The sequence below is a fragment of the Excalfactoria chinensis genome, chromosome 1, assembly GCF_039878825.1.
Source record: "Excalfactoria chinensis isolate bCotChi1 chromosome 1, bCotChi1.hap2, whole genome shotgun sequence".
Lineage (NCBI taxonomy): Eukaryota > Metazoa > Chordata > Aves > Galliformes > Phasianidae > Excalfactoria > Excalfactoria chinensis.
In genome coordinates, this window is record NC_092825.1 from 60,166,600 (window position 1) to 60,189,892 (window position 23,293).

Below are 23,293 nucleotides of genomic sequence, written 5' to 3' on the forward strand. Positions count from 1 at the left end.
TGGTCTGCATCATTGGACTGAAGTAGGAGAAATGTATTAAGTGAATATGTAATTGGCTTTTTTTTTATCTAAAGTGGTATTTAAAAGAATAAAAACACTGTTCTTATATACAGTACACACTTTGCTTTCTGTAGCTTGAGTTGTTAAAGCTTTTGCTTTATTGAAACCACAACATCTCCAATGCCATAGGAGTTTTTTATTCATTAAACAACAAATGGCTAAATTGATAATTTAGTCTGACAACAGCAGCACAGTGGAAGCTTTCAGAAGAATCAGCTAAATGTATAAAATTATACCCAGCAATCACTACAGACCTTCATTTTTGACAAGATTTGTTCTAGGTACAGATGACTGTAAACTACCTACTGCTGAGAAAATTATAAGAAGCTGCTGTATATTATGTAGAAAAAGCCTTTAAAGTACTTTATACAGGCTAAATCCTACCAGAGTCCCTGTTTGTTTGTTTCCTTTCCCCACATTCTCCCTTCTCACTGACCACTTTTCAATCTATTTTCCTCAAGTCATTTTACATGTAGGCAATTAGGAACACTTGGGGGGGGTGGAGGATGAATTTTCTTTATTTACATTACACGAGCATAAATTTGAGCATTTGGGAGGTGGGGGAGGGGGGAAGGGTGGCAGGAAGAGGCATGAAGATATGCTTATATTAAAAAAATAAAAAAATAAAAAAAAATTAATCAAGATAAAAATATAGTTAATAAACAGATTGACTCTTAGCCCTGGTCACAGCTCCTGCGGTATCCAGGCCATCTTGATGCATTGCTAGTTGTGGCACACTAAGACACAGCATGTTGTGATTGGCAGAGGAGCTTTTTACAGTTGAAAAACCAAGGTTATAATAATACTCCACGTGGCTTAAAAACCGGCAGCTCAAGAATAATAGTGTTGTTGTTTTTTTTTGTTGTTGTTATTGGACTAGCTAAACTTAGAGATCTATAGAGATAGAGATAAAATACCCTAAAGACAGGAGATGCAAGTAGAAGCAATCTTGTCTGGCAAATAAGCATACACTGAACAATGGTCAGTAGCAGAACATTTTACTATATACCAATGGAGAATGTTGACACACAGAGTGATGGAGAAGGAAAGCTAAGAAAAAAACCCAAAGGAGTGGTCTGGGCTTCAATCAAAAAGATCAATAAGGCGGTCTGGCAGATAGTCTCTTTTAATATTGTCTTATGATATTATACTGTGGTGCTGTAGATGTTTCCATTAAATTTATCAACTCCCAGCTATTATTTTAACAGCCAGGCAAGATGTAGGTTTGAAATACAGGAAGAAGTGTATTCAATCTTTGACCTACCTCAAGTATACATTTATACTATATCTCTGCATACTAATTCTAGATATGTAATTGATTAAGATACAGAAGATCAGAGTGCTCAGAGCAATGCCATATGATCACATTGCAGCACTTCAAACATGCATACCAATGTTTCTTCATCTGCATATCAGCTAGGACTGAGACTATTTTTTTCCCTCTGTATCAGGATCATCATTCTCTTCTTCATATTGAGCAACATATCACAAAATGCACACATGTACATATGAGTAACACCGCACGTAGCAATGAGCTGCTATTTTCCCATTTCACTCTCTTCATTTACCCCATGCAGAGCTGAGCAATTGCACTTTGTGGTCAAGTGCTATAGCATCTACAGTTCTGCTTGTACGTATTTGCCTTCATCCCCAACAAACCTCTTGCAGATCAGATGGTTTTGGTGCTCTCCTACCTCAGATTCATGGTTACTTACTGCACACTTGAATGCTCTGCATTTCCCAGAATGTCCTAATGCTGTTAGGAACATTTACATGCATAGCTCTTGATTTTCTGTAGAGCTGAACTGCTTTACAAAAGCAGTGTATGTATTTAGCCCCATGTGGCAGATGGGGGCAACTGAGGCACAGAGAAGTTGAGTGACTTGCCTAAGCTTATAGCAAGTCGAATACAGAACTAAGGTCCTTTATTTCCTATTCCCCATCCCTATTTCTGAACCAGGGACTTCTATCAAGCCTATAATCTACCAGTGGAAATCTCAAGTAAACTCTTTTTGGCTTCTAACTGGAATAAACAACAGTGGCTGAAATTGGAATAAAAGTAAGATAATATTTTTCCCCTTCTGGACATCCTCACCTTCACGGAGAGGACAAGATATTTATTGCACTTGAAGATTACCTGGAAGAGCCCAATAGTACCTCCACTGCACTGGTGCCTTAAAGACATTAAGAGACTGGAACAGAGTGGAATAGAGACTTGTATTTTTGGTGAGGAGGAAGGGAGTTCTCAAAGTAGGGCTAAATTTCATTTAAAAAGCTTTCTGAAACTATTTCTTCCAATTAGCAAGAACAGCCTGATAAGTCTTTTCATTTCTTGCTGGTAAAGCCAAGTCATATAAGTCACGCTTATTTTTAAAAGGGTTCACAGCCAGAAACAAAACCACACAATAACAATAGTCATTAGGACTAAATATCCATTTCTAACTCAATCCACTGTGCAGTGTACTCAAAACCACACACTAAATGAGTTACCCCGCTGCATTACAGCCTTTCTTTCCCCATCCCCAGGAAAAACATGTTGAAACAACAGGACAGGGAGAGCTGGGAAGGACAACAGTGAACTTCAGCAGAGTTGAGGGTTCTCAGGCTAAACAAAAAGAGCCCAGCTTCATAGCAACACAGGATATAGGATGGTTGTTTTTGTTGTTGTTGTTGTTTTTGTTTTTTTAGTGTGTCTTTTTTTAAATGCAGGCTGTTTCCTGGTGAGCTAGATTACAGTGGCAAAGAGAAAGGAATTAAATAGGCGTGTAACAGTTTTTTAAACATTCATCTTGCTTTCCAATGCCAAACACCTGTAAGCTCTGTAAGGGGTATGAGCACTTAAGGACATCCTGCTGATGCAATAGCTTCGTGGCTTTAAAAACACAGGTCCACCTCTCCTAGAAAATGGGCCAGCTGGCGACAGTAGGTGTCAGCAGCGACTCTACCTCGGTCAGAAAGATTTTAATTGCCAATATTGATGGGACAAAGCTGTGGGATGTTCTTGGGAACTAAGTACTTGTGGGTTTGAGTGTGGTAACTTTCACCTTCTGTACCAGTATTTCAAAGTTTTGTCCCATCTGCACCAGCATTTAAATTACCTTCAGCACACATGGTGGCCGGTCGCATAGAGCAGCCACTCTCCTAGTGCCAGTTCAGGGTCCTTTCCTTCATGCAAATAGACCCCTGGAGGGGGCTGCTTACAGTGCCTTCTAGTTTAAGTCTTTTCTGGGGTCTGCTGAGGACACAGCCCTGGAAAAATTCAGGGTCAAACCCTGACTTTAAAAAAGAAAAATAATAAACTAAAAAAAGAGAGAGGAACGAAAGTGGAACCCCACTGAATTAAAAAAAATAATATTGAAATGCACATAAACAAAGTACTCTCCCTTTTCTCCCTGCCCTCAAATTAAACGTGCTCAGAAAAATAACATATATATATTTATATATATATATATATATAAAATAAGATACCCAGAGGCACTGGCTTGCATTAGGACTTAATTTACAGCAAAATTAAAAACCAAATCCAGGCATTCTGAATGCCTGAGGGGCACAAAAGCAGCACCCAAGATCATTAACTTTTGTACCTTTTATAATATATCCCAAACCAGTCAGATTTCCTTTTCAAAATTTTGTAGTAAAATAAAAGTGCTCTTTGAGGAAAATCTTCGCAATTAAACAGCAGATGCTTAACCCCTGAAAAATAGAGGCTTATAACAGAAGTGCTGATAGACCCTTAACCACAGCATCAATAGCAGCAGGTGCTGCTGGAGTTATTAGCTTTCTAAATAGTTTTAATGTAAACAGTATTCTTAAGCTCTACGTATAGCATAATGGTTGGGATTTGCTCTTTAATTCCTTTTACTAGAAAGATACAGCTCATTTAAAATAGCTGATAGATACAGAAAGCATAAATATACAGTAAGTTTAGACACTGATTGTACTAAATGCAACAATACAAAGAAGCAAACAGGAACACAAATGGTAACACAATAAAACTGTATTACATTTGTGCTTCAAATATTACAGTACTTTATATACAATAGTCCAAAATAAACATCTCATGCCAAGTGACACAAAAAGAAACAAAAAAGAAAAAACAACCCCAAACAAATAAACCAAAAACCCCAATAGCAAGCAAAAGAATCCAGCTGTATGTACAGTACCTTTTTAATTAACATTCAACTCTGAACTGGAGCAATTTTTACTACATACAGATGCAGTCCGCCTTTTATTTCACGCAACCATTCTGTCTCCCTATATCTACGCTATTCAGTAGGTTCCTGTGACATTTCTTATATACATGTTGAGCAAAAAAGATAAAAGAACATAGTGCTTTGTATTCTTAACGGTGTGGCATCAGATCAGCGAACCTGGGGTGCATAACCTTCTTTCATCAAACCCTCCTCATAGTCTGTCTGGCACAGAATCATGTTGTTCTTCAGGAAAAATTTGTCACCAACGCAAAATCTGAAATTACAATAAAAGCAAAAAACAAAGGTAGTTTGAGAGCGAATGATATGACAAAGTCTTCCTTGTATAAGGAATACACAACAAGTGTTCACAATATTGTTGTACCCACCACGGGCTCACACCTCTGCCGTCTGCTGCAGCACAAACAGACGGACCACACTTGTCTGTGAGAGTTCAGCAGAGGAATTGCCCTGGTAGCAGAATCCATTCTGCGCTTTCAAAAAGCATGGTGCATATGCGTGATTTTGCTTCCCCAGCCAAAGGCTTCATTCAAAGCCCACCAAAGACTGTGGGAGTCTTGGATCAGGTCATCAGCAGGCAGATAAAACAGAATAAGTAGCTAAGGCTACTGAGTTGAATGAAAAGTAAATGTACTGCTTCCACACAAATCAGAAGGAAAACAAAGTGATCATATACAGGAGAATGCCCATCGGATATGCATTCTATTTATGTTGTATAGACACAGCAATAAGAATTTCCTGCTTTATATTCCAGCTGAATATTTTACTAGAATTTATTGAAACCGGTGTTTCTGAGAACCTTTCCTCGTATAAAAACAGCTTTCTACATATTGTGATGCAAACTAGAGAAGCATACGCAGGTAGGCAGAAAAACCTTTTTTTTTTTTTTTTTCCTTCTTCTCTCCCGTAGCAATTGATTATAAATTTAGTCAGTCAGCTAACTACTTTCTCTCTTGTGGTATCAGTATACATAGCTTTTTACGCTATTATGTGCATCAGAATGATCCGATTGCTACAAAATGCTATGAATTATTTCATTTGATTTTCTCTGATGGGTAGGAAAATCACATAACGTTAGCACTGCTGGCTGTCTGGCTTCAAACTTGGAGCAAAGTGGTATTTCCCAGCTAAGCAGCACACTTGAGCGTGAGGAGGCTCTTCACCAACACCCCCTCAACCCTTCCCCCCAGCAAAGCTGGTGTTCTTGAAGATGCTTAGGGAACAAGTGAATAGGGCCAATGTATAGAAAAACAGTTTCCCTAGTGACTGCCTTGGCAGGGTTACATTCTTTTGTTTATTTTGAACTCTCTGGCTATAAAATATATGGGGAGGCACTGCTCACATTATTCCAATTAAAACGAAAGAAAGTAACCTAAATGAACCCCTTAACACTGATGTGAATAAATGAAACCAGTTTCTACCCGCTAATTATGGATCTCACTACATAAAGTATTGTTTAATGTGTAACAGATTATAATGTCCTTTTTTGTATAATTTTCAAATGGTGACATCTTGGACACAATTAGGGTCAGATATAAATGCTTGTGTTGTTTACGGTAGATTTAACAACAGAGTAGCTATGGGAATAGCTGTATATGTATTTAATTGTAACAATTTAACCTTCACATAGTGCTGTCTGCTGTAGTTGACCCAGTAAAACTACGTAAATTACACAAGTTGACCTGCGTGACCTCTGATAGTGGTCTCTCTTTATCAGATAGTCAATTCCTAATGATGTTCAAGCAGAAATCTTGGTGAATTGTCACAGATTAAATTGTGTATTGAAAGCAGTCCTTTAATGTTTTGTGAAGTTGGAGGTTTAAATGAGTAGCAGTTGGACTGATTTACATTTGTGAAGATTGGAATGCTAGACAAACAGTGAACCCATTTATTTTCCAACTGGGTAGCTTTGGAAATTTATCCTTATGCTAGCTAAATAGATAGAGGGAAAATAGTGTAATAAAAAAGTGGATTGAAAAGAATTAGCTCTGCTCTTAAAGGAAAATTGGTTTGTTTATTTGTGGCCTTTTTTTTTTTTTTTTTTCTCTAGGATTACTGCCTGCTGATGATGATGATTGAGAATCGAGATTATGGAATGATCCCAAAATCTTTAACTTATTTATGGTCAAGACAGTTTTACAGAATTTACAGGCTCCTTCTGTTCTTCCCACCCCAATCCTGGTCCCTGGCAGCCAACAACAGAAAGGTCTTTTGAGTATACATGGTGAAATGTGGTGAAATCCTTGAAGCAAACAAGTTCTTTGGGGGGTCTCTCTAGCTTCCGTCTTACATGTCCTTGTCCATGAAAAGTATTACAGACAAAAATTTTTCTGTGCATTTTCTTATATTAGGTCAACGAGTCTTAACTAGTGCTAATGCCTGAAGACGTATCTTTTGCCCCAAAGAAGTCACATAAAAATAAAAATTAAATTAAAAAAAAAACATATATATATCCATCTTAGTTTCTCTTAAATGAACCTACAGATGAGTATGAAGCAGAGGAAATGAAGTATCGTGGCAAATCATCAACCCCATTACAATTACCCCAACAACTGCCGATGGAGCTCAAAGCTAAGACACCCACCGAGAAAAGGCACTGATGTTATTCAGCTACATGCTCCTTTGTGATCCAACATAATATAGAGCTTATTGGGATAATTTGTTTAAAATATTTAACTAACGGAAAAATACATTGCTAAATGAAGTTTGCTTGCATGGCAGTACTTTTACAGACAGCTTCTTGATATATCACTTGCATCAAAATCCTGGCTGAAGGATTTTGTTTCTCAACCACAGCTTGTACTAGAGTACACTATCTACATGAGAGAGTCAGGATGCCTTTCCCAATAAAAAGTGTCAATGTGTTTTGCTTTTGCTATGTTAATATGTCGAGCTAGAAATGCTCTACCTATGTCTACATGGCATTTGACAGCTCTATGCATGAGTGGCTTTAAACACACACAGTTCCACAAATCATTTACCTTCCGAGTGTGCAGCTGTCTTGCAGAGAGGCTGCCTGTGGCTTGCCTAGACAGGCTGGGCTGTGTGATAACCTGTGGGGTGAGAGACTGTCTGCATGGGAAGATGCTCTTGGGTTCATCTGGGGCTGGGTTTGCACACTGAGAGACGAGCCACTGCGCCTGGCAGGAAACTTGCTTCTTGCCATACTTGTAGTCCAAATTCTGCACCCACTTTCATACTGTGCAAGCTTAATGACCGAAGAACATTGGCCAAGACCATGGTGAGACTTGTGTGCATCCCTGGGTACTAAATATATGATTTATGCATTCATTATGCGATGGAGAAGTAAGAACCAGGTGAAAAACACCTAAATGCAGCACAATAGCTCCTGAGTACATTGAGACAAGGCAAGACAAAATGCAACAAATTCTGTCCAGTGTGTTCCACACTTTCTATCTGACTCTGAAAATCAGATTTACCTTCTTCTGAAGTCAAAGAGCTAAATCTTGTAATGCCTTCAGATGGTTTTGCACATGCCAGGATTTAAGCCTGGATCAGGATTAAAATGGAAGGGAAAATTCAAGCCTTGCCTTCCACCTCTGGTAAATGTTTTCGTCACGGAACTGACATGGGATGTAAATCAGGACACAATTTGGGCACATATATCAAACAGAATCAAGGAGCATATTGAGATGCAACTGGGTTAGGAGTATATAATGAGGCAAGACTATTACTCTTCCAGCAGGCAGATGGTAGTCTTCAGCCTTCCCTAAAACCCTTACCCAATTTATTTAATAGGCATGCAGGAAGAACGGGAAAAATATACAATAGGCTGCATTAACATGCCAGATTGGACTTACACCCATACATTGATAATACTGCTTTTGACATGACTGTGACATTAGTAGAATGACTATTATAATTAAGCCACATTTTAGAACTCCTGTCATATTTTACAATGGCAGAAGAAGGGCCATTTACATTGCAGAATGACCTCTGTTATCACCTTGTTTGGAGGGGGAAGGTGTGCCTAGACTAATCAAAAGTAATATAAAACTTCAATTTTGAGAAATAGCCATTTCATTGTTCAGAAAAGACATTTAAGGAGATCTCACTACTGTCTGTCATCTTTTCTGATGCATGTCATGGGGTGCATGTCAAGGTACTGAAAACTTCTTAAGTGAGAGAAATACTGCTGTGAACAAAGATGGCTGTGTGTGAAGTACTCCTCGGTAATGCTACATCTTCGTGGTAGAAAGAAATAAAATCTGAAAACATTTATTTCTTTTTTCTCAGCCCAGACTTACTCCACCCACTCTGCTTTTTTACACTCAGGGATGCAACTTGTCTTCTGTTTGTCTTCCTTTTTTAAAAAGCTAATCTGAGTTTCCAGTATAACTCAAGTCAATGCTAATTTGTACGTAGCACTGTGAGAACTAAACTATTCTTGTATATCACTCAGTTCATCAGTCTGCACCTATGGTTTACTAATTTTAGCATTCAGTCAAAGACTCCATTTATTATCAAAGGCTGGAAAGCATAAGCTGTGGCTGGATTAGTATTTCACCAGTAAGTTGCATTACATATAAACAAAATACATAGGGTAACGCATAGAACCAAATGGTTCAATTTACAGTGACTAACCTCCACGTTGTCGGCTTTTTATTTATTATTTTTTAAAAAGCAAGCACGAAGAATATATTATTTTTTATTCTAAATTTATAGATAATAAATGAAAATAAACAGTATTGAGGTTTTCAGAATTTGTTAGGTGAACACACAAACAAAAGTCTAACATTGGTATTCCAATAAGCATGTTCCTAGCATCATATTCACCCCCACCTTGACAGAGAACAAAGGCAGCACTGTGCGGGCATTTTACATTTGATACCAGAAATAAGTGTTTACAGCTACGTCAGGACAGTGATTTGAATGCGTGTATAACCACTTACAGCCCAGTGTCCATTAAAATAAAGGTTGTTTCAGATAGAAGGGGAGAGCAGTTGATTTAAATGCCCCTCAGTGATTGCAGAAGGGAGTTTTAAACCATACCCCAGGTTGACTTCAGAGGCAGACAAAAATTATGGCAGCAGTAGGAAACAAGCTGCTAAAGCAGCCGCAGAAATTGAAAAGGAGGACGTTGAAACTCTGGAAAGTGGGAAAGCCGAAGGCAGGCTGAGATCATTGCTGCAGTCAGAAGTGTCAAGCAAAGATGCAGCTGAGCCCACTTGCAAGATTTTCCACTCCATTTTGCCAGTCACACACATGCAAGCTGACAAAGTGTGAAAGGCAATGTCTGTTTATTTTTCCAGTGGTTCCCATCTTTTTTCTTTCTTTTTTTTTTTTTTTTTTTTTTTTTTAATTTTCTGCAAAAATCAACTATATGGGGACTACTGTCAAAGTGAGGGGAAGTGCTTCTGTGGAGAGGTTTAATATGGCTACAGAGCAGAAAGGGGAGCATTCACACCATTAAGATGACTGTCACTAAGCTCTGCAAATATTTGGGAGATGGAAGAAGTTCAATTTAGTAAACTGGACAGAGACAAGAAATATAAAGGGGATGCTAAAACCTTGGGGCTGGGAGCAGAACAAAATCTCTACTGCTTTAAACATCAGTAACAAGAAAAAAAAAGCGGGGGGTAGGTGTGGGCGGGGGGGAATGTCAAAAAAAAAAAAAAAAAAACTGCCAGGAAAGAGCAATTAGACAGGAGAGCTGAATAGCTTTATGAAATAGAAAACATGCCACAGTATCTATTGGATACCACAGGACAAGATTTGGTAGCTCAGGAGATCCCTTAGATATGGAGTTCTGCAACATGATGTTCTCAGAGTACATCATATGAGACAACAATGTTTTCTTCTTATCCTGAATCTAGCCTCCAAGAGGCCAATAAAGTGGAACAGGTACATTATGGCTTAGTTCAGAGATGGCGTTTATGGCCCAAAAAGGGTCCCAAGAAAATGAGGGTCTAACTGCCATCCACACAGAAACTTGAGTGGGATGGTGAGATACTCAAAAACAGTAAAGCAAACAGAGAAGCTGTGCAGAAAAGCAAAAAAAAATGACTGACTCTCTCAAAAAGTACTGATGATGGGCAGGCTTCACTCTCACCAGGCCAGAATCAGCTTCCTGAATGGGAAGAATACAAGGGTCATGTCATAGTAAGCCTGGAAACCTGGCCACTCCAAGAACCAGTGTGATGTGAGCTAATATAGTAGCTATCTTGGAAAGCACAGAGCACTGGAAGGAACACAACCAGGGACAACTTGACAGGAGACATTCACCACAGGTAAACACAAAGTAATGAAGACTGAAGAAATTATTCAGTTTGCTTATGAACATTACATACGCTCTGTTCAGAAAACAGTAGACAGGAACTGTAAATCTCAAAAATCTCAAACATGGAACGCAACAGAGGACACTACAAGCTTTGCAGTGGTACTGCAGATACGGTGTGTGCTTGTATCAGTATAAGGAATATCCCAAAGGAATTGAGGTTAGAATAGAAAGATGGGGGAATGAAGTTAAACATGTACATCTGTCAGTAGCTGGTGAGCCTTCCTAGTTCTGTTGGTGATTTTTTGATATTGCTGATGTGCTTGTAAATATAAATCTTTCTCTTCAATAAATACCACACTACAGATAGTGACTGGAATGAAAGTGAAGAGAAGATCCAGGCAGTCAACTCAAGAAGATTATTTGCATGCAAGGAGCAGCATGGAATAAAGAAACAAAACAAAACTGCTATCTTGTAAACTTTTCCTCACCTGAAGTCTGATATTTGGTTTTGATTCCCCTGTCTTAACTAGAGGAAGAAAAAAGGCTGCTGAGGAGCATAAAAGAAATTATTAATGACATGTTGACTGACAAGATTATTCCATTTAAAAGAAAGATGTTTCATAATAGAAATATATATAAATATATAAATTAGTGGTGATGGGCCAGTAAATAGCACTTACTTATAGTTTCTATCTTTATTATGCAAGTAATGAAAAAGAAAAAATTTAAAGCCATTTATTAACGAGAAAGTGCAGTCAGTGGAATGCTTTGCCACAGAAGAACTAAGTTGGAGCATCCACTAAATAAGATTTATTACATAAAAACAAAATTAATTCTTCAGAGTGCCACTAGCCCCAAACTGTGAGGAAAAAAAGGTACCCTACAGACAGTATGTTTTATTAGGGTCCCTGAGACCTATTGCAAGATTAGGGCTACTTTGGAGAATTTCTGAAATTCTCTGAAAGTTCTGGAGCTGCTGCCTGTTTTGAGTAGGTAAATTCGATTGTATTTCAGGTTAATCAATTCCTACATTCCCAGTCTAAGGCTCTCATAAAACTATTTGATCAACCATTTGTCCAAATTACATGCAAAAAAAAAAAAAAAAAAAAAGACTCTAGACTGAAGGCTCAGGGATGACATGGCTATGAACTGTTAAATGTCCCTGGCACGCTCCACTTCAGAAACACCTTACAGTACTTCTCCAGTGGGAGTAAGTGGCATTGGGGCACAGTGTGACGCATATGAGCTGCAAAGTGAAATTGTGCATTAGTTCACACTTGTTTTGGTAAAGGAGGTATATTAAAAATAATCATGACAGCTTCTCTTTTTCGGGGAAAGAAAAAGAAAGTTCACTTCCTCAGATCCTAGAGTGCTAACTATAATGAAAATCTTTTATACTCAGGGTACGAAACATCGTCTGCTTTGCTTGACTGATGAAGATTAGCTGACTTCTTACATTAAAGAAGTTTGTCTTGTATGGGCTGAAGTGACAAGACAATAACTAAGTGCTAATTGTGCATAACCAACACTAAAGATATGCAGCCCCATTATGGCATGTAATAAATGAAGCGAACAACAGAAATATATTAGGCACTTTAATAATGATACTACAATAGCAGTTCACAGAAACAGGGATGTGAAAGGTTTAAGAAAAGAAATCTAGTCATATCTGTGAGTTTTGAGTGGGTACTACTGGGAGGCTCTGCCTGCCCTGGAATACAGTCTCTTAGTTTCGTGACAAGGCAAAATTGATATAGGACTTTAAACGGCATTAGAACCTATAATTACTTTGCATTATTATATAGTTTAAGCAGCAGTTATTACTTGCCTGGTATTTTAATTTCCCATGCAACATGATGAAAAAGGTCAATTTGGCTTTTTTTAAAAGAGTGTAATTGTAGTGTGTTACAATTATTAGCAGCTGCACATTTTATAGTTCTTCAGGGATGTTTGAATTTTAAATGACTATAGAGTTACAAAATAACATACTGCAGGACAAGGTGAGTTAGCAAAGCTTACTTAGGTCTGTATGTAACTTTGTTGTGTCAGAATATCATCTTCCTAATTTTTTGTTACTTCCTGGGAATGTACATCTCATTTTTCTCCCCACTTGGGGGGAATAATAATAATAATAATAAATTCTAAATTAGATCATGTAATAATTGAAAATACATAATGGGTACAATGAGTGGACATAATTGGTTCTATCATTTCCTAGACCTCATAAAAGTCAATGGGAAAGCTGCTAGCAACTTCTCTAACAGGATTTGGCCATCACTCTGAATGTTGTTGCAGTGAGTTGACCATACCTGCCTCTGAAAAATGCAGTTTTTATAATTTTACCATTTTTGATCATTTTGTTCTGTGACTGTATACGTGACTCTTAAGAACAAAATGTCTGGTTTGGATCCTTGGGATTTCTGTAAGCTTCAGTTAAGGAATGGAAGTGAAAATAGGGCATGGGAAGCCCAATGCTGCTACAGAGAAAATGGTGGGAATAACATCTTGTAAATTTAACTGACCACAGTTCTGTCAACAGGAAGCGACATAATGTGATTTAAAAGAAATACATGTGACAAAAATGAAGAATTCAAATGAAATTAATGTAATAGTGACAAATGATACAGCTCTTTCTTCTACAGCAAATGATCTCAAAGTCCTTTATAAGTATTAATTAATTAAACTTGACGGACGGCCTTTTGAAGCAAGAGGAAGCAACGTTATTATTGTTTATTGTTGTGGGTTTTGAGGCACAAAAAGTTTTCTGGCCAAGGTCATAATAAATGTTCTGCTTCAGTCCCAGGGAAAGTATCCTGGTCTTAATCTTGGGCTTCCGCTACTGGTAGATGCTTCCTCCTTACTTGAATGTGTATCCACAAAAGAGCCAAATAAATGCATAGATTATGGAACAGACCCAATACATTCTCTTACCTCTGATTACAAAGTTGACATGCAAAACAGTCCAGGTGATAAACATTGTCCTTAGCTCTCATCACCATCTCAAAAGCAGGTATGAGCTTACTGCAGGCAGCGCAGTTTCCTGTAACGCCAAATAACCTGAAGATACAAAAAGACAAATATTCCTGAAGATGCTTAACTGAAAAGAAAATCAGATTTGCATATTTTAATCCTTGTTTCCATTCAGTATTTGCCTGGCCTTTGACCGACTTCCCAGCACAGCCCTCTTTGGAAAGGCTGGTGTTGGTGGTCCAAGTCTGCCCAGTTTCCAATACAAACGCACAGTCCCTTTGTTGGAAGAGAGTCTAATGGAATGGTGACAGCCTAATATCCCACCTAATGTGATGTGATTCTTCTTCAGGTTATGCTGACCTTTCTGGGTAAAAGGAACATCTTGTTAAACTCAACAAAGAAATAGTAAACACATTAGGGATGTTACATAACTGTGCGGACAGGGGTCAAGCTGTTTGCATATGTGGGAAGAGTCTTCAGCTTGGATTGTGCCATTCAGACAAGAGCCACATAACCTTGGCTTTTGGTGTTATTTATTATTAAAACACACTTTAGCTAGAAAAGAAATAACACTCGAAAAAGCCAATATTCTTCGCATTTTTGACATCTAGTGCTAAAAGCTTTACCACTATTATTAAAAGAACATTTTATGAACAAGTCATTTAAATCGTCAGAAAGCATTAGCGGTTCATGCACCTTACAACCCTATACCATAGTTATTGCTATGATTATGTTATTCAGGTAGCACATTAAAGTAAATGAGGCTGTAAACTATATATAGTCACATCAGGAGTAGAAGTATAAAATACTGTAAGAACAATATAAAATGCTGTTTTTGCCAGACATCTATAGAATTTTTTCAAAATTCTCTTTGTTAAAGATTTTCAATACTTTTCAAGTGGGTGTATTACAAAAAAGTTGCACGTATGCATCCTTTTGTAACATAGAAGGATTATAATGAACAAGAAAAAATACGTTAGCTCTACGTGGCAGCAATCTTTGAAACTAAGTTTATTTAAACTACTTAATAGTTGTGATGGATTATTAAAAGTAATGCTCTGCTTGTGCATAGCAGTTAATGCTGTTTTTAACTATGAAGCACACTAGATGAAAACGCCACATCTGCCAGTTTTCTTTTTTCCCTCAACATCAGGCTGACAGCAGAAAAATATAATGGCTCTCAAGGGAAACACCAAATTAAAAGCAGTTCTAAACTAATGAATTCAAAGGTGCTCTGTAGAAAATTCAGTTTGGTAACATAAAAATGAACGCAGTTTTTAATCACATCCCTCCATTTTACTGAATTTCATGGGTTATCAACAAGCCTACTTAATTCCAAATCCTTTCGCCTTCTGCTTCTACTTAGAATGTGCTTTCTGCATAATATGTGGTGCTTATTTTTAGAGCCACAACCCTCTTTCTCCTGTCTGACCTGCTGGTCACCAGCATCCCCAGACAGAAGGTCTACAACCAGGCTAATCACCATGAGCTCTTGTTAGAATAGCTCAGTTCAACTTCTAGTTCCATAAGCCCAGTCACTAAAATTATAGATTACTTAAACAGCTTGTAAATATTACCACTGTAAAATCATAGAATTGTTTGAGTTGGAAGGCACCAATGAAGGTCATCCAGTACAACTCCCCTGCAATGAACAGGGACTTTGTTCTAGTTCTGTTTGCAACATGCATGGGTTTTGCCAACGCTGCCTAAGACCCACTCAGCCTTTCATTCTTCATCTGAAGGGCACAGGACTTCAATGCCCTTCACAGCTGTGTCTGGCTTTGCACCAGGAAAGACCAAACCCACTGATGAAAGGCCCAGCTCTGTTTCCTACACGTCTATACAGAAGACAGTGCAAGTTCATTTGTATGAGGAAAGCACACCAAGTTGCAAAAGGTGTTCCACAACAGCAACACTTGAGTGCAGGTGTGAGGAAAGTTTTGGTGACTTCCAGCTCAGCAGAGAGGGGCCAGCAAGCTGATGTGCAAAAACGATGCTTGAGATGCAGCCCAAACACTTGACTCGAGAGCATGCTAGATGCAGGCGTATCTCCTACAGTCATGTTCGATACATTCAGGCGGAAGTGGGAGAACCCATTATCGTTATAACTGCAGATCAGTGAAACAACAGGGGATGTCATTCAGCATCGTGAAAGATGGAGATTTAGTGTCCTGCAGCCCACTGTGTGCAGATTTCCCCCTTCCTCAAATCAGAGACCACCACCGGAGCTGCTTCTGCCAAGCACCAACTATATTAAAATTTTTCAATTACATAAAGGAAAGGAGGCCTTCCTTGCCGTTAGTTCTTCCCCACCACACGCAAAACAAACATGTGAGATTTATATTAGCTATTGTTAATTTTGGATAAAGCTGTTTATATGAAGAACATAGTTTTCTCCCATTAATAATAATAATAAAAAACCCACAATGCCATTTTGAAATTCTGGACATAGTTTCCCCCAATTTCAATTGCTCTCGCTCCCTGAGCATTTATCAGCTACCTGATTAGAATTTGTTTCCACACAAACCATTGATCATCAGCCTATTACTAGGCAAATGACAGTTAATTACCCACTACATTAACCACTGGGACCTGAGACCTGCTTCTGCTGCCATCAGTCAACATGATAAATGTGGCAAGTTCAGTAATGCATGGCCAGCCCTGAGCTGCCTGCTATAGTGTGAACAACCCTCAATCTCACTTCCAGGCCCAGGAAAATCTATGGCAATCTGCATAATTACAAGCTCTGGGTTAATAACAGACAAATGATTTGTTGCATCTAAACAAAGTCCTTGGAATGGGCCTGGTCTCCTGTGGCTGCCCGGGCTGCTGTTGTGCCACCGCTGTACTTCCCGCTACGACGCGCGCGAAACAGAGCCCTGACGCTGTAGCCTTCCAATTTGTTGCCCTCCAATTTATGGATTCTGCATATGTGATTTTTAATCATTAAAGAACTCTTGAAGCAATATTATCTTAATTATTCTCTGCTGTAACCAGGGAATTAGGCTTCAGATAAAATTTTCTTCTTCTGTGCACTTTCCCTGCCTCGCTGGAGGCTCCATCAGTTTTCATCTACACCTGGACTCTGAAATTCTAATGATGAATTATTGCCCCTTTTCCTAAGAGGGCGAACCTTACAAGGGAACATTTTACTGAACTGTCAGCTCACAGACTGAGTGCGGAGATGCGGAAATCTGATCTAATTTACTGCAAAACGATGCATTTGTTAGACTTTCTCCTCAGTTTTGTCCAAGGAGCAAGAGATCAGCCAGGACTCATACTTGTACTCGTACTCCTTTGCACTGGCGTATGTGCACTTTTCATACACTGCTTTGTTTTCTTCCACATTTCAAACCTGTTACATGAGCCAGTTTCTAAAACATATGGATTTTACTTGTGGAAGGAACAAATGGATTCTTGACAGGATCTTAGCTGGAGATGATGCACTGAGCTACAGTCTCTTGCTCTTACAGTCTCTGTTTTACCAAAAGAATGTCAAGGATTTCATTTCTGCTCAGTACTCACAGATGCCAGGAATCATTCTGAGTTTTATTTACTGTATTTTTTAGGGTCAGGGAATGCTTAAACTCACTCCTTTCACATCTACTTACAGGTAGTTAGAATATGACCTGGTTACTTCAGCAGATTAGAATACCGATTCTCTCACTGACTTCATGAAGCAATTAAAAGAGCCAAAAATATAGAAGTACAAGGATTTATATTTTCTCCTCATATTCTCAACCTCTGAAACTTTATGCTGTATGTACACTATGATGAGATAAGAATGATCAGCAACAGCAAAAGTGTTGACTCTTCATGTATTTGAATGGTATAGAACATCCTAAACAGAGCTAAAAAATGAAAGACATGCAAGAGTTCTTCCGCAAACAAACCCAAACCTGACAGCTTGAGCAGCAAAAAGTGTGATTAAGCACCATGCTATTGATTCTGCTTTGGTAGGTTTACTAAACAGAAACCTGAAGGTTAAGTACTGATAGATGAGAAAAAGGAAAAAGCTAGGAGGGAAAAGTACAGAAAGAGAGAAAAGAAAGAGTAGACAGTGTTGCCACACGAAAACCAATTTCCATCCAATTCTACAGTCTTTGGGTGGGGCACTGAGCATGAAAGGCAGACCTGGTTCTCACTGTTAGTTTAGAAATGCCACATAGCCAGGATAGCCAGTTTGTAGTGGGACTAAAAATCATCTGTTTGCATAATGGAAAATGAAAGAGTAAAAATATCTTGAGATTCAGGAATGACAAAGCCAACATTAAATGGAATTTATCCCATGGCACAGTAATTATGGGTAGCTTCACACAGCTTCAAATTATTTTTCTTCTCATTCCCACTACCAGGTTAACTAAGTTCATTAGGGATAAATATATATGGTAACTGAGTTCTATGCCTGCCTTTGCCGCTAACTGATTGGGTGACCTGAAAACTCACTTAATTCTCATCTCAATTTATTCCCTACAAGGAGGTGAGACCTAATCTTCACAATGAAATATCCCTGCTAAATACAATTTCTATAAAAATTGAAATGATACTTTCAAATCTCTGTTCTTCACAGAGAAGGGAGGAATCAAAATAATACACACACTGTTTTAAATGTAATCAGACATGTAGTGAAATAGACAATCAGTAGGTATGTGTATTATTCAGGATTTCAATTCTAGATGCCTGTACTGAAAGAAAGCATTTGGCCCTTAGCAAAAATTTCAGACAGCGTAAGATTCTATTTGGAGAAGCATAAAACCACATAATAGAACCTAAAAGTTAATGAGTGTGAGAGAGAATATTATGTAAGTATCTAGATTACAAAGCATACTGAAAAGCACAGATTTAGAGAATTTGTAACACCTACATTCTGAGTATTATTTAGATTATTAGGTGGAGATTTTTTTTAGAACTAAGTGACGTAGGGACACAACTACTACTGGCTTTAAATAGACTTTATTCTCTTACTTCCCACAAGATATTTTTGAAAATCCTCCCTATCGAACTGCAGAGAAAGGCAAGCAGGTAAATCTGTCCCACATGCATTTTTATGAATGCTTGGCAATCTCGTTTCACTCCCACCCATCCTCAGTTTTCTCTGGAAAAACTTTCTAAAAGCTCACTGAAAATGAAACATGCTTCCAGCCAAAGGGAATGGAGACAGAGCCCCACTTTGCCTACTACAGTTAAACCAGGCAAAAGCAGATGGGACGGGAGAACAGATCTCCTACCCAGCCTGCTCATTCATAGACCTCCTGGCTCCCCAAACAGCCAGTAGAAGACTTCAGGTGACTGCTTGAATTAACTCTGTTCCACTAATTAACAGTAGGCAGGAAGCTGGAGACTCCTTCAAAATAAAGGAAAAAGGGGAAACTGGAGAAAATGAACACTTTTGAAACAATTTTCCATTCTCTCCCGTATGCTCATAACTGCTTATATATCCTTCTTAAAATTCCAACCATTTTAATTCACTTCTTGACCAAACTGGGGTGTCAAAAGAGGGAAACACTACAAAGTTGCAAACGAGGACGTCAAGTAGATCTGAGCATGGAGCCTTCAGCTAGATTTCCAGCACTCCTCAGCTGCAGGAACAGTGGCCAGATTTTCATAGAGCTCAGCATTCTGGGTGCCAAATTAATTTAGAAAATGTAAAATCACAAGTGTTATAATGTGGGAGCAGTGAGATAACACAGTTCTGATTTAGATGCATATCCAAGTTATCTAAAAACCTTGTCCTTGATGTTATATACTGGAAAAAAAAAAAAAAAAAAAAAAAAAAAAAAAAAAAAAAAAAAAAAAAAAAAGCAGAAAAAAATGTCAAAATGGTCAACCTAGTAGAAGTGTATTAAGGAAGGCATTCATATACAATTGCTGAAGTGTGTTTAAACATATACTAAAATCAAAGGCTGATTCAGTGTTTGCCTTGTTTGGTAATGCTGTGAAAAGAGGGCTGCTTTGCCAAATTAGAGCAGAGAAGCTTTTTCCACCTAGGTACCCTTTGTTTTATTTCAAAAGCAAACTTGCGCATTGCAGAATTAACTTGACATTGGAAGTATGCTGACACTCATAACAGTGTCTGTTTGCAGAGATCCCCAGCACGTGCCACCTGAAAATACAGCTCCCCTTCAGTGAGGGCGAGTTGGGCTACCTCTCTAGAGCCCCTGCTTCTGAAAATTTGCACTGGTTGGTAGCTGGATTGTGGGTAGATGGAGATGCCACAGTAGGGTGTGACTGTAGCCTCACAGCACTGTGTCTGAAAGTATTCTGCTTTCATGTTTAGCTAACCTGGGTATGTGAGCAACCCCACACGGCCTTGGTTACACTGTGTTAAACGTGTTGTACTTGTCTATTGCAGCATAATACTCAAAACTAGAAGTGAAAACCTTTCAAACGTGAAGCTGCTGTTTATCATCCAGTCTTTGAAGAAGAAAACAAATGTGTTCACTGTGAACTACAATAACTAAATATACATATATATATTGTTCCTTTATGTCTTCTCGTACCCAAGCTTTATGTACTGTCCTCATCACCATGGATCTTAATTTAATGTAGCTGAGACATTCCTCTTAACACAGGCTTCCAGTCTGTTCCATCTGTGTAGAACAAGCCATTTGCCAAACCCTGGCCTGTGCCTGTTGAAGTTCTTAAAACCAAGGATTTTTATTTATTTATTTATTTTTCTGCACAGGCTGTGTGAAAGAATTCTTTATGTAAAGCTAACATGGATGAATTTCATTTTCAAACACCTCAAAACCAGACATTGAAAACAAAATATAGATTTGTTTCTATATCCTTCCCTAATTAGGTTATTTGCATTCCGTGAAACAATTTAAGCTTTCATTTCAAGCAAGCCTTAATTTTGGCTGAAAAAATCTGAAGCATGACCAGACATAATTGATGTAATGCCACTTCTCTAAAGCTATAGTTTGAGAAAGCTATCAAAGGTGGGCATTTTGTTGTTTGGTCAACGGAGTGTTAACTCCAAAGCCTAAATCGCATAACTTTAAAAAGCCCTTGTCCATCTTAGCTGCAAATATAGCCATATCGTTTATGTCACAGTCTGCTTCCTTGTCCCTTCAGTCATGCAGCCAGATCATCAAATTTTCAGTCTAAAGCTAAAATGCAATTTTAAGAAGTATTCTGGACTAATTTACTGTCTGTTTTTAATAATGTTACAATTTTGTTTCATTTTACATTTTCTTTAGCCACTCTCATTGACTCAGATGAAAAGCAAGGATGATTGTGCACAGTGCACGATGATCTATGCCTGATATCATGGAAATAAATTCAAGTTAAAAATGACCTCCCAATGCACTCAGGGCTCTGCTTTGCACCACCACTCATGCATCGTGACATCCTTAAACTTCTACCAGTAAGTCAACATCAATATTACATCCATTTCTACAAAGCAACCATATAAACTTCATCTTTCCACACACGCTTTACTTTAAATCATGCATATAAATCCACCCGCACACACAGGCTGAATCTAAAAATTTGCAGATACTCGGCTGACAGATTTTCATTGTCAGACTTGAGCAACTTAAAAACAAATTTAATGCCCCATCTCAAATAATAAGAAGAAAACAATATCCCCAAATGGTTCCTATCCTAATTCTAACTGGCACCAAACAGTTGTGTGGTTCATGACCAGCAAAATGCTGCAACCACGTGGTGCTTCACCAGTACTAACTAGTCAGTATCCCAGCTAACTTGCCACTTACATGTTTCTGCACAGTTCCTGGATTTGGAGGCTCATCTAAGGCCATGTGCCACATACTGTATGACATGGATGTTGTCCCATGCTGTGCCCATACCTTTTGGCTGTAAGAAAGCATCAGTGGACTCATTTTGCCACATGCTCTCCCTTCTTCATACCTGAACAGTCTTGAAGATGGCTCAGTGACAACTCAACAAGATTGACAATGACAGCCCAGAAGCGGAGGATCTGCAGGGATTACCTCAGCTATGGTGCCCACAGGACCACTTTCACTTGCTACATGGACACTGCTCCTGCAGCCAGCATCTATCCTCATGGCTGTGAAGCTGGTGGCATGAGGAAATGCAGGTGACCTACAGTCCCCTCCAGGAGCAAGCCACTGCAACACGGACATGGGGAATTTTGACTTGCCTACAACTGCAACAGTTCCATGTTGCTGCTGAGGAAACAGAACTCAAGAGATGCTTTCAAGATGCATTTCAGATTCATTTTCCATATACAGAGCTAAACAGGGAAGAAAAAACAAACAAACAAACAAACAAACAAAAACCCCAACACTTCAGAACAAATGCTGATCGAGATCTGGGAAGAAAAGGAACTGAATGAAAAAGCAACCTGATGAGCAGTGGCCAAGCTCCTATCATTTCCCAACAACTCCATTATTTCTCCAGTGACTAAGGAGAAAAGGTCTAAGTTGTGCATATAGAGCTAGCCCCTGGAGGGGAGGGGAGGGAAGGATATTAAGGTACAAATATATGATTAGCTGCCTAATGTGAGGGACAAACCTAGACATTTTTCACTTTGCCCCAGAGGTGACTGAGAACGCAGAACCTCTGGGTAAGAAATCAATGTGCAGACTGTCAGGTAAATACATGCTGAAATAGAAGTGGGGGGTAAGTTAATAGTTCTATGAAGTCATATAATAAAGTCTATAGTTCTTTCATCAGTGAAGTGAACAATGCAGTCACTGTGTTTCTCCCCTGGTGTAATAGCAAAGACGGTTGCTAGACTCTGAAAATAAATTATGCCATGCTTTATTAAATGGTAAACAGCTGTTCCAGCCACAATACAGCACATGCTAATTGAAGAATGCCTTAAGCAGTCTTCTAATAAAAGGCTTTTAAGAGTTGGAGAGGAAAAAAAAAAAAAGGCAGCATCATGATAGACTTACTATCACGGATTCCCTTAGTTAAAATTCAGCGCATGGGTCATTCAAGGTGAGAAGTATATTCTGAGAGAAGAACTACAGTAATGAACATTTAAGAATCATTAGCAAGCTCTTTCATGCCATGATGCTGTAGGCAAAGATGAGCTTAGGTAGGAAGTGCAGCCACGAGGTTCTCTTCATGTTTCTACATCTTGTTTGGCCAGGAGATATGCATTCAAGGACGCAAAAAACATGCAGAAAGAATTGCTCTTTATAAGGTTGTGACCCCCAGCCCAGAAACCTCAAAACCTCACGGGAATCACCCTAGACATTTTGGCAGAGAATGAGCTGTGATGTGAGACATAAAAAAAAAACAACACATCCATAGAGCAGACAGAGGATGCTAATGTGGCAACATGAGCTCCATACCAGCAATTCTTTCCAAGCAGGTATATTGCTGTAGTTATGCAGAGTCCTGACCTTAGTTCCAGCCTGGCTCTGTCAAGCTGAAAAGGTGTGCAGTGCCCTGCAGTTGTGAGAGGGGCCATTAGAAATGCTGAGGCAGAGTCATTTTTATTTTTTTACATTAACAGGTTAATGATGAAAGTCGATAGGGAATGTGAGTCAATGTTTAGACTGGGGAAAGGAAGTCTCGATGCCCAGTCCCTGCACTACCCTACTAAGTGGCCTTGCTCAAATATCCTCTCTTTGCACCTCAATTTTCCCATCTTTACTTTACATTAAAAGAGCAACAAGAATCCTGGTGTGCAGAAGTCCCTTAAGAGCCCTGAATGATAACTACAATGAAAAATATGTACTTGCAGAAGCTACTTACTCACTGACATCAGCAGAAAGAATTGCTCTTGGTAAAGTAGTGATCTCCAGCCCAGAAACCTCAAAACCTCAAAGCCCAAGAATAATAGTCTTGGTACTCAGACTACAAGACA

At 38.7% G+C, this 23,293-nt stretch overlaps 1 protein-coding gene and 1 long non-coding RNA gene across 10 annotated transcripts in view; one reads left to right on the forward strand and one right to left on the reverse strand.

The window, feature by feature from the left end:
- Positions 1 to 6,888, forward strand: part of LOC140247714 (uncharacterized) — a 29,041-nt gene extending 22,153 nt beyond the window's left edge. Inside the window, exon 3 of the long non-coding RNA XR_011902762.1 lies at positions 6,322 to 6,888. This is a non-coding gene — a long non-coding RNA (uncharacterized lncRNA). The remainder of the gene's footprint in view (positions 1 to 6,321) is intronic.
- Positions 4,040 to 23,293, reverse strand: part of LMO3 (LIM domain only 3) — a 58,381-nt gene continuing 39,127 nt past the window's right edge. For all 9 annotated transcript variants that reach the window (XM_072327500.1, XM_072327230.1, XM_072327047.1 and 6 more), the window contains 2 exons: positions 13,444 to 13,569; positions 4,040 to 4,527 (listed from right to left, as the gene is read on the reverse strand). In XM_072327500.1, the coding sequence (XP_072183601.1) occupies positions 4,422 to 4,527; positions 13,444 to 13,569 (232 nt within the window). In that variant the 3' untranslated portion in view covers positions 4,040 to 4,421. The remainder of the gene's footprint in view (positions 4,528 to 13,443; positions 13,570 to 23,293) is intronic.